Source organism: Rhamphochromis longiceps, linkage group LG12, assembly GCF_057381845.1.
Source record: "Rhamphochromis longiceps isolate RC_006_pf linkage group LG12, R_longiceps_female_GT1.1, whole genome shotgun sequence".
Lineage (NCBI taxonomy): Eukaryota > Metazoa > Chordata > Actinopteri > Cichliformes > Cichlidae > Rhamphochromis > Rhamphochromis longiceps.
In genome coordinates, this window is record NC_140568.1 from 12,906,994 (window position 1) to 12,918,174 (window position 11,181).

The 11,181-nt window shown below is 44.8% G+C and overlaps 1 protein-coding gene across 1 annotated transcript; it reads left to right on the forward strand.

The window, feature by feature from the left end:
* Positions 1 to 1,690: 1,690 nt before the first annotated feature.
* On the forward strand, positions 1,691 to 10,180 carry neff1 (neuronal intermediate filament family member 1). The gene is made up of 4 exons (XM_085426896.1): positions 1,691 to 2,542; positions 4,316 to 4,633; positions 4,828 to 4,952; positions 8,314 to 10,180. The coding sequence occupies exons 1-4, from the start codon at positions 1,799 to 1,801 to the stop codon at positions 8,672 to 8,674; spliced, it is 1,548 nt and encodes a 515-aa protein (XP_085283022.1). The 5' UTR covers positions 1,691 to 1,798; the 3' UTR covers positions 8,675 to 10,180.
* The last annotated feature ends 1,001 nt before the right edge of the window (positions 10,181 to 11,181 follow it).

Genomic DNA, 11,181 nt, shown 5'->3' on the forward strand with positions numbered 1-11,181 from the left:
CATATTCAAGCAAAAGGTTTAGATTTTATAGTGAACGTGGTCACATAAAATTCAATTTTGAGCACAGTCTGTATATAAAAGATAGAGGTATGTGTCATGGAATTCCTTTTTTGATTGTTGGCTGGTATTTTGAAGAGTTGAGGTGAGCTTTTTGAACCATCATTCTCACAACTATACAGCTTAAAAGTAAGGCAAGATAAAGCATCCCTGCTTTAATGTTTATTCCACTACGAAGCTTCTTTGGGCTGCTGCTTTACTCACATCACTCAATCAACATGTTTGGTTTGGCCCAGTGTTTACATGGGAAGCTATAGGTGGGCTATGATTTACAAAATAAGTATCATGTTATATTTAATAAGACCGAAAACTAGCATTTGTGGACATCAATCGAGGTAATAGAGTGTACTTCAGGGTCATTTTCTCATATACATCTATACAATCTGCCTAGCCTTTACAGCCAGAGTGGGCGCCCCCTGCTGCCCCCAGGAAAAAACTGCATTCGAGAAGTTTCGTCACTCATGACGTGTGATTAATTCAGTGCATCAACTCTGGAAATGTTTGACTGAAATCAGTGTGACTTATTAAAAAGGAATTTTGCATTCCAAACAACAAGTCCGATGATATGTGACAATAATTTGCTACAGTGCAAATAGTTCTATTTAAAAGTCACTGTTTTCCAAATTTGCAGATAAATAAATAAATCCAATCAAATTCATAAAGCTAAATAAAATATCAATTTCTGCTCACAGTTACCATTGTTCGGTAACTTTAGACAATGGCAACTCTTCACTGACCCCTGTTTGATAATAATTTGTGGGGGAAACGAGACCAATGGAAAGTAGTTTAAGGTGATTTAAGATGACCCGGCGATGTCTGCGCTTGGGATCTGTTCCAGACAGGCAGCTTGAGCAGCAGCACTGGAGGCGCCTCCTGTGGTGTTCGGAGCTGTTGAGGCTGCGGTCCCGCGGGTGGGTGTCCTGTACTTTGCAGGGGCGTGGTCCTTCGCCTCTGTCTCCAGCCTAGATCAGGACCAAGGCTAGAGACCGCTCTGCACAGCACTGAAACATAGGAGCCCCCCCCCGTAAAGTGCGTAAAGTGCGTAAAAAATACACACTTTACGCATATTTTTGCCACTAATATGATATTATCCCGTCTTCCCACACTGCGGTGGCCGGGGGGGGGGGGGGTGACTGCAGACTGCAGCACCACCAAAACACACTCTGGGAAAAGCTCTATACATCGATCCCATTTCCCATTCTGCTGCGACAGCGCAGGAAAAAAAAATACTGCAGTGAACGCCACAGATAAGTGCATAATGAATGTGCTGTAATTCAGATTACACCTGTGTCTGTGTTTGTGTTACGATGTGTTTATCCGGGTGGCACTAAGTGCGATCAGTAGTTGGTAACTTGAAAAGAAAAAGTTAGATTTTAATGATCTCAGTTCGGGCACGGACAGCAAAGACCGTGCAGAAACCTGCTCGTCGTTGAGTGTGATTTTGTTGAGCTGGAGCTGCAGGGCGGAAAGGAGGAGATGCATGAGTGACTTCGTGTCTCCCCAGAGGGTGGAGGCTTTCTGCAAAAGCTTGCAGGTTTCCCCTTGTCTTCTGTTGTTGCTGCGTCAAATGATGCGCCGGCGCCTTCCCTATAAAAGCACCTGTCCCGGGCAGACATCACTCGCATCTCACTTTCTCTCTCTCACACACACACTCATCCTGTCACACTCGTGAACTCCACACACACACACTTCCCTGTGCAAAGCAAAGGCATCGGCCCAATTCAACCGAGGTGAAGGAACCATGAGTTACTCCAGCGAGATTTACAGCAGCTCCTATCGGAAGATCTTTGGAGATGCCCCCCGCTCCGGTCGCGTCAGCCTGGGTAGCAGCAGCCCGTCCCGCCTGCACTCCGCGGGATACCGCAGCAGCCACCGCACCTATGGTTCCCCCTCAGCGATCTCCTCCACCACCACCTACCGCCGGACAGCGGCCCCCGGCCGGGTCTTCTCCTCCATGCCGGACCACGCGGTGGACCTGACCCAGTCCACCGCGGTCACCAACGAGCTCAAGATCATCCGCACCAACGAGAAGGAGCAGCTGCAGGGCCTCAACGACCGCTTCGTGTCCTTCATCGAGAAGGTGCACAACCTGGAGCAGCAAAACAAAATCCTGGAGGCCGAGGTCACACTGCTGCGCCAGCGCAACAGTGAGCCTTCTCGCCTGCACGAGCTCTACGAGCAGGAGATCCGCGAGCTGCGAGCGCGCGTGGAGGAGCTGACTCACGAGAAGAGCCAGATGCACCTGGACTGCGTGCAGATGAACGACACCCTGGAGCGCATGAAGGAGAAGTTCGAGGAAGAAAGCAGGCTGCGAGAGGAGGCGGAGAACACCCTGAAGGGCTACCGGAAGGACGTCGACGACGCCACCCTGGCGCGCCTGGAGTTGGAGAAGAAAGTGGAGTCGCTCCTGGATGAGATCGCCTTCCTGAGGAAAGTCCACGAGGAGGAGCTGCAGGAGCTCCAGGCTTCACTGCAGGCCACACAGGTACACGTCCCACGGGGGTCTGACGGCCTGCCCATAGACACGCAAGGATTACACCCGCCGACGGTCAACTGGTCAGAAATGCGATTAACCACTAGTTTTAAAGCCACAGAATATCACCAGAAACACAGTGTTACCCACGAACACAGGTGGTCTCCAGGCTTGAGTGTTTTTACACTTCATAATCACCTTAGTGGCCACAAACAAACTACAACAGAGGAAGTTGTTGATTTGTTGCACTCAACACAACAACAAACCCTTTTTTCTTTCTTATTTTTGTGAGTAGTTCGGGAAAGCAGTGACCTACAGATGTGTTAGGATGTAAAAGTCTGTCGGCAGCCGTCTTTTCTACGTCGCTTCGACGTGCTGAACGGCGCGCACATGAAAATTAATGGCACTGCAGTTCCGTTTCAGCACCACGCGCTGTCCTCCCTCCCGCTCTGAAAGCAGGAGAGTCGCGAGCGTCCCTGCGGTGTCCCGCGCGCTCCTGTGCTCACGCCCCCTCGTGCCAACTTAAAGCTGTTTTTGAAGTGTCTGTTTTTCGGTCGTTTCGTGTAGAGAATTGCCCAGAAAACTGACTGACAATATGAAAGTGCGACAGCGGAGAGATAAGCTACCTGCTTTGCACCAAGGTCAACTATAAAGTTCATGTAAACTACTGTAAGGCCCGCCGTTAGCTTGCTACCATTTCCTAAAAGAGAGGGGGGGAGAGGGGGCAGAGGGGGGAGAAAATGCGGAGAAATAGCGCAGGGGTGTGGTCGTCCCAGGCAGGACAAACTCTAGCGCTTGTTTCGTGTAGGTTACATATTAACGTGATAAACTGCCTTCATGGGGCAGTATGGCGGTTCAAACCATTTCCCACTTTGTTCTAACCACGTGTGACGCGCATAGCTCGAGTTTATGCGCAAGAGTGAGTTATTTTCATGTTTATTGGGATGTTATTTATGTCCCGCTGTCGACAGAGCAAGATAAAAAGAAGAAAATTTGCGTGAAACTTGTCTTTATGTGAAGCGACGTCCTTTGCGAGCTTGTGCTTATTAAGTTAGTCACGAACTGGTGGTTGCTAGGTAGATTTCTCCAGGGGTTCTCATTTCCCCCCCTATGGGGAATTTGAGTACCATAAAAGCCATTGACAGCACAGCTTTCTGCAGCAGAGATGTCTGAGTCAGCAGTCCATTCATCAGCGCCGCAGTCCACCACCTCAGCTCATCAGCACACCGCTCACCTTAAACATTTATGTTGCGGCGCTAGAGAAGAGGGTAGTTTAGCTGCAGCACAAGCGCATTAACATGCATTAACAGTATTCAGTATTTAAAAGAAATTCACAATGACACGCTGATATTTTCATCAGGTTAATAGCTACAGATAAGCCAGAGTTAGAATGGCTTTGTTTGTCATCCATGGTGACAGTGATTTCAGCAGTTTGTTGTTACAGTCACCACTTTTCAAAGAACAGACATCCAATCAGAGAAACACTAAGATTTACCCACTGAGAATTAAAAGCATAGACTTTTCCAGCAAACAAACAAGCTGTGTTTGTGGAAAATGATGGTTCCACATTATATAATAATATGGTTGATCGGGATCAAAATGAACTTATAATTCTTAATCAGTGAGCTAAAATAGTTTTTGAAATGTACACAGCTTATAATTGTGCATCTCTTAAATATAAGGATGAGTGATTTAAAAAAAAAATGCTACATTTTATTTACAGTTGTAAACTCAACATATACAGTAAACACAAACAATTTTTACTTTCTACTTTTTTCAATCAAGGTGTCAGTGGAGATGGATGTCAGCAAACCTGACCTGGCTGCAGCCCTGAAGGACATCAGGGCCCAGTATGAGAGCCTGTCAGCTAGGAACCAATCCCAGGCAGAGGAATGGTACCGCTCCAAGTTTGCCAGTGTGACTGAGGCGGCTGCCCGCAACCAAGATGCCATCAAGCACTCCAAGGAGGAGCTGAGCGAATACCGCAGACAGGTGCAGGCCCGGACCCTGGAGATTGAGGCCCTCAGGGGCCACAATGAAGCTCTGGAGAGGCAGATTGCAGAGATGGAAGATCGCCATAACAATGAAATTGGTGAGATGCAGGTATGTAAATAATTGTATTTTTTATACCTTTATTAAGCTAATTGTTAGAAACCTTAAAAAAGACTTTACCGTATTATTTACAGACAAAAACAACCAAAAAGTAGCTAACAAAATTGAGGAGTTAATAATAAAAGCCATAGGTCACATAAGGCTAATGCTGGCTAATATGTGCATGTGTCTGTTTGTGCATACAGGATACCATTCAGCAGCTGGAAGGTGCCCTGCGTAGTACGAAAGGAGAAATGTCTCGTCATCTACGTGAATACCAGGACCTACTGAATGTTAAGATGGCACTGGATATTGAGATTGCTGCGTACAGGTCTGTAATATTACAAACAGAACAGCAGTCATCATTTTGGCAGGTGGAACTAAGCTGAAAACATACATACAATAATAATAGCACAGTATGTTATAAACCTAGGTGTGACAAAGGACCCGATGCACACAACGTTGCCGAAGGTTCAATGTTTATTTACAGTGGGGGGTTTTCATATCGCCACACCTTTGGTTGTGCAGCTTTTCAGCTGATGTCTCAAGCACAGCATAGATAGCACACACAGCACACCAGTAGGTCCCGGTGTCCTACTCAAAAGAGAGGGCATGATTATATGATGGGGGTCAGCCGTGTGGGTCAGGCTCCCCTGACACCACACCACAAACTCGCTGCTCCATCCCTCCAACCATCTGTGCCCCTGGCCTTTGGACTACCTTGAACTTATAAGGCTGGAGAGCCAGTTACAACCGTGGGGGGTGATCTGGACATTGGCATCTTTCATGCGATGGAGCCACAGCAGCAGGGTGTGATCTGGAGAGAAGGTGAATGGATGGCCCTAGAAGTAATAAGGAAGAGAATCGACCGCCCACCGGATGGCCAGGAACTCCTTCTCCATGTACCACTGCCCACTGTGCTGGCCTCCCGTTCTGACAGTTTCCTGCTGATGTACACGACGGGGTGATCAACCTCCCCCACCCTTACCTGCTGGGATAACATGGCACCCAGCCCTCTGTTTGAAGCATCAGTGTGTAGAATAAAAGGGAGGGAAAAGTTAGACGTGTAGAGCAGGGGCTCAGGGACTCCAAGACTGCAGCCACCTGCTGCACATGCTCTGCCCAGGTGTCACTGTGGATGATGATGTCATCCAAATAGGTGGCAGGATATGCAGCGTGCAGACGCAGTACACCGAGGCACTGGAAGGTGGCGGGGCGTCCGAACACGCTGAAGGGCAAATTGGTACAAAGCATACGGAAGGGGAAGGGGAGTTTTTTTCTCCTTTGACTCTGCAGACAAAGGAATCTGCCAGTAGCCTTCCCTGACACCAGACCCTGAACCCGCTGCTCCACCCATCCCCTGCAGCTGAGTGACAAACCACACCCTGCCACACTAGGAAAAACAGTGTTTGCAGATCACAGCAGAAACAAAATTACTGTTCCAAGTGAACTTGTGATCTTCGCCTATGAAACCATTGCTTCAAAGGCTGAGACCCGGTCTGCAACCACTCGCACTCAGTTGCTGTCTTCAAGTGACTTTGGTGTGTCAAGATAAAGTCTGCTATGAGTTTGCATCTGTATCTTAGTCATTGCTAACCAGTTGCACTCAATCTGTCTGGGTTTATAAATTAGACAACACTTATTTGCAAACCTTTGCCAATCTGTCTGAGGGTGATTGCACTTAGGCTGTATCAGACTGTAATTGTTTGCAGACAAGTCACCTACCACCAAGTGACCTGTACAATCACTTCACGGTCGTAGGTGGACACCCAGAGACTGATTGGATGAGTTTGTTCTACACGCAACCTCTGAGGAGCAAACACAACTACTTCCAATCAGTCACGAAATGTAGAAAAATGTACAAGGCAATAAGTGATGTTTCCTAGTCACAAAGAGGTTGTCATCCTACTTTTACTCTGGCATGAAAGGCAATTATTGTAGGATTGGATGTGGCAGTTTCAAAATGGGACACAGCAGCCACTCTGGAGTTTTAGCTACGTGTCTCTCTTAGCTGATTTTTCTTTCAGTTTTACAGCACATGACCATTGTAGCAACTGGTGTTATTTTCCACCATTTCCAGATACCTATAGGATGGAAATCATAAAAAAGTTATACAATACTTGTCGGCAAAAAAAGCTTCAATGCAGCTAGCTGGTGGTCACTTATCAAGAGCTTCATTCAACAATATATTTACTCTTTCGTTCATTGACTGGTTCTCAAAGTGACTGATAAGAGGTCAGCATCATAGTCTGTTTAAAAGAAAAATCTAAGCATGATCTCAGTGTGGTGCTTTGTCTTTCTCCCCTCCTGTTGGATTGATTGCACCATCTCGAAGTACAAAGGTATTGCATAAGGCAGCTGGTTCGCAAACAAACTTCAGCAAATATCTCTGCAACACAATACATAAATCTGTTTGAAATCATATCATAGATGTTAATTGTTCGCCATTTGTGTGCTTATTACTCCTTTATTATAAGAGTTTTGGAGTGAAACCACACTGTATCTTGTTTATTGAAGTGATTAATATAATGACAAGTGTTTATTATTGACATTTAGATTTTGCTCTTAAGGACACACTGCGTGCAAAATTCCACTTTATTTATATAAACCTTTTAAAAATGAGTAGGTGTAGGTCCCTCTTCTGTGGAACAAGTTCCCAGTTTGGAGTCAGGAGACAGATGCCTCGTCTACTTTTAAGATCAGACACAAGACTTTGTGTGACACAAAGGACCCGACACGTATACGCTGTTGCAGAGTTGGCGATGTTTTATTACAGTGCTTTATCTTTTCAGACTGCTTTGTGCAGCTTTGCAGCGGTCTTGTTCCCCTCACAGCTCTCCCCTCTGTTTCCTGCGGCCTCGTTAGGGAGAGTCTGATTACTTGAACAGCCCTAGCTGCCCTGACAGCCTCCCTGGCACTGCCCGCTGAACCACCCCTCCTCCTCAGCAGAGCCACAGACCACACAGAGACACACTTTCCTTTTTGATAAAGCATATAATTAAGGCTGGATCAGGTGACCCTGAATCTTCTGTTACTTGTGATGCTGAGGTCTTCCGATGGTGCACTGAGTGTTTCCCCTTCACTGACTTTTCACTAACTATGTGTTTATACACCACTTTGTATTTACTCATTAGTTATTATTAACCCTAGCTCTCTTACACAGTGTGTCTTTTGTCCCCTCACCCCCAGTTGGTGGTGGCAAATCGCTGCCCCCCTGAGTCTGGTTCTACTGAAGGTTTCTTCTTGTAAAAAGGGACGTTTTCCTTCCCACTATCTCCATAGAGGTGGTTGGGTTTTTCTTCTGTATTATTATAGGGTCTTTACCTTAAAATATACAAGCTACTGTTGTGATTTGGAGCTATATAAATAGTTGAATTGAAATTGTAGCTTAAACACATCCCAACATGATCCTGGGACATTTGCTTCATGTCACACGAGAGGAGTGCTCCCTCACCTACTTTCCTAAAATGTGATTTTAATGCTTTCACTAAGAGAAGTCAGACACTTCCAACTGAAATAAGATGATGTAAAACTGCAAAAGCACCAAAACAGACAGCAGAGGTGCTTCATCTGATATCACGGTGACATTAGATCCCTTCAGAGTGTCTATCACTGCACTGAGCATCTAAAAGTAGCACGTCCAGTGTAGGCGGTGACGTCACCTTTTGTCCTCTGTTTCTCCATCTGCACAGGAAGCTGCTGGAAGGCGAGGAGTGTCGCCTCAGCTCTGTCGGCGGTGCAATGGTCCAGTCTGGCTATCCCGGCTTTTCCTACATGTCCGCCCGCACCTACACTCTCGGCGCTTACAGGAAGCCCGGAGCTAAGCCTGAAGAGGAGGAGCAAGAGGAAGCGGAAGAAGAGGAGAAGGAAGAGGACGAGGAGGGAGAAGAGGAGGGTGAGGAGGGAGAAGATGGTGAGGAGGGAGAGGAGGACGGTGAGGAGGGAGAAGAGGGCGAAGAGGGTGAGGAGGAGGAGGAAGAGGAAGAGGAGAAGCCAAAAGAGAAAGAGGAGAAGAAGAAGGAGAGCCCCACCGGGAAGAACAGCAAGAGCTAAACTGCTTTTGTCATCACTGTCATCAATAACGCATTCCACGTTCCACGATCAGTCACCTATGGATCTGTTCATGTTCACATCATCTCACACAGACACACACAGACACACACACATCTGCACAATCCAGATGCCTCACACCTGTGTTTTTCAGTCTCTGTTTGCTCTGTAAGTGATTAGTTCAATCTTTATTAGATGGAAAAGGAGATTTAGACTAGCTAGTACTACAGTAGCAAAAGAGTTCAAATCACTTCCATAAATCTGCTGTAGCTGTCACTACTCTACGTCACAGGAGTACAGAGAAAAGCGCAGGAAGCTAGCACGATGCCACCGAGTTTCACAAGTCTGAAAAGGGGAATGATCCGTCTTTTGACCAAGCAACAGCAAACGTGCCATTGGTAATTAATATTCACAGTAAGAGCAATCAAAACCTGTCAGCACACAGACTTTTAAAGAGAAACGCACAGATCCTGGAGCATGTGAAACAGCCAGTCCAACTTTACGGTGCTATTTGATTTTTACATTTAAAAGTTGGCGATTCCTGTAAGTTAAAGATTTTGTCATTGAATGAAGCGTCACCAGCTCATTCCTGAATGTCGCCCTGTTAGGCAGGAAATTTTCTGTCCTGACTGGAAGTCCCAACTCCTCATTTCACACGGCAGGTGAATGCTTCCTCTCCTTTCCATTAGCCGCTGCTTAGTTCTTCATTTCACCCCCTTTAATTTTCTCCCTCCTTCTTAACTGCAGCATAGCACAGTAATACTGGCAAACCTGGAACCTGGAAAAACATAAATGTACATGGGTGGAAAGGTAGATTGCTTCAGAGTCGCTGGGTGTGAAAATGTAGAGTTTCAATTGCTGCTGTATATATTTTGGGAATATAAGTCCTCCCTTTGATTGAATCATTTGTCATACACTTTATCTGATCATCTCACACACCAGCTTGTTTTCTTTCCCCTCACATAAACATGGTGGTGCTTTGGTTTCATGTAGCTGAAACAGGAAACAAGGTGAAGGTGAGTGTAGGTGTTAGGAGCAGGCAGGTGGTGCTGACGCTGACAGTCCTCAGCCAAGACTGCAAGTGTCTGTTAGAGTAGATTCTCCTGGGTTTATGGTTTATGTATACAGAGTCGCATAAAAGGGCTATTTTCCCCATAACTTCTTCTATCACCTTCTGTCATTGTCCTTCATCATTTCTCTCCCTTGCTTGTATTATTTCTTTATTGACAAATGAATCAACCAACGGATATGAATGCATGGCCTGATTCTCGGAGCTTGAGTATCTGCTGGATGAGTAGATTTTTGCTTGTTGTGTGTTCAATTAAAAAAGAATTGCCTTAATCATAAATGAAAGTTAAAAGAAACATGTTTTCACCTGCAGCTCACTTGTTTCTGGGGAAGTAGAGGAGTGCTGACACTTTCCAAACCGTTCTGCTTTACAACTGTGACTGTACGTGCTGCTCTCTCATGCAGTGATGTTCCTCTCAAAGCCAAATAAAGACATTTATTAACCAAAAAGCATTTAACCACGTCTGTGTCTTCTTTATTCACTAAAAGCTAAGCACACAAACATTCATGCCTGTAGTTCTGAAGTTAACATTTTGTTTTATTTAATTTGGGTAACTTGCTAACATTTTTCTGTTGAAGATAAGGAAGTTATAACATGTTATACATATTACAGAAAATTTGTTACAGTCTTGTTTACGTTTTAAAAATTACATAAAAGCAACATATGAGTTTAACCCTTTAAAGCCATGAGATTTCAGGTGGGTGGGTTCATTTCTCTCTCCCTTCCTAAGTCTGGTTCTGACCGAGGTTTCTTCCTGTTTAAAGGGAGCTTTCCCTTCCTGCTGTTGCAAAGTGTTTGCTCATGAGGGACTGTTTGATTGTTGGGGTTTTCCAGAATACTGGATGGTCTTCATAAATAAAGTGCATTAAGACAACTGTTGTAATTTGATTATATAAAAATTCACCTGAATCAAATTGAAGAAAAAATCAGCAAGATAACTTGATAGCCACCTCAAAGGTTTTCTTGCTGCATACTAGCTAAACTACTATGGTGACAGTTAACAAATCAGGTACTCACTGCACTCTTGGTGTCACAGCTTTGCTCTGTTGCTCCTTAAAGGATAAAGACAACTTGAGTAATATACTGATAAATGGAACAAAAATAAAGCAATTAAGAGCTCCAAAGTGTTTTAGCATCAAAACTTTTTCCAACACATCCACATGTACCAAAATATTATTGGACAAGTGCTAGATACACATAAGACATACTTATAGGTGCAGATAACTTAATCAACGAAACAGTTAATCAACATTAATCAGAATTTTTTTTAAAAATGGTTTCTTTAACTCAAAAAGGAAAAACTAAATAAACAAAATAGCTCTTGTTAAAATAGTTAAACAAAAGCAAATTAATTAAACTACTTAAATCTTATTCATTCAGTGGCAACCATGGATTCAAACTTATTTGAAGAAGTTTGTATTTAAAATGTATATAAGGAGTA

Coding starts and splice junctions, on each gene's coding strand:
- neff1 (XM_085426896.1), top strand. CDS start 1,799: ATGAGTTACTCCAGCGAGATTTACAGCAGCTCCTATCGGAAGATCTTT. Junction 2,543..4,315: donor CTTCACTGCAGGCCACACAG/GTACACGTCCCA, acceptor TTTTCAATCAAG/GTGTCAGTGGAGATGGATGT. Junction 4,953..8,313: donor ATTGAGATTGCTGCGTACAG/GTCTGTAATATT, acceptor CCATCTGCACAG/GAAGCTGCTGGAAGGCGAGG.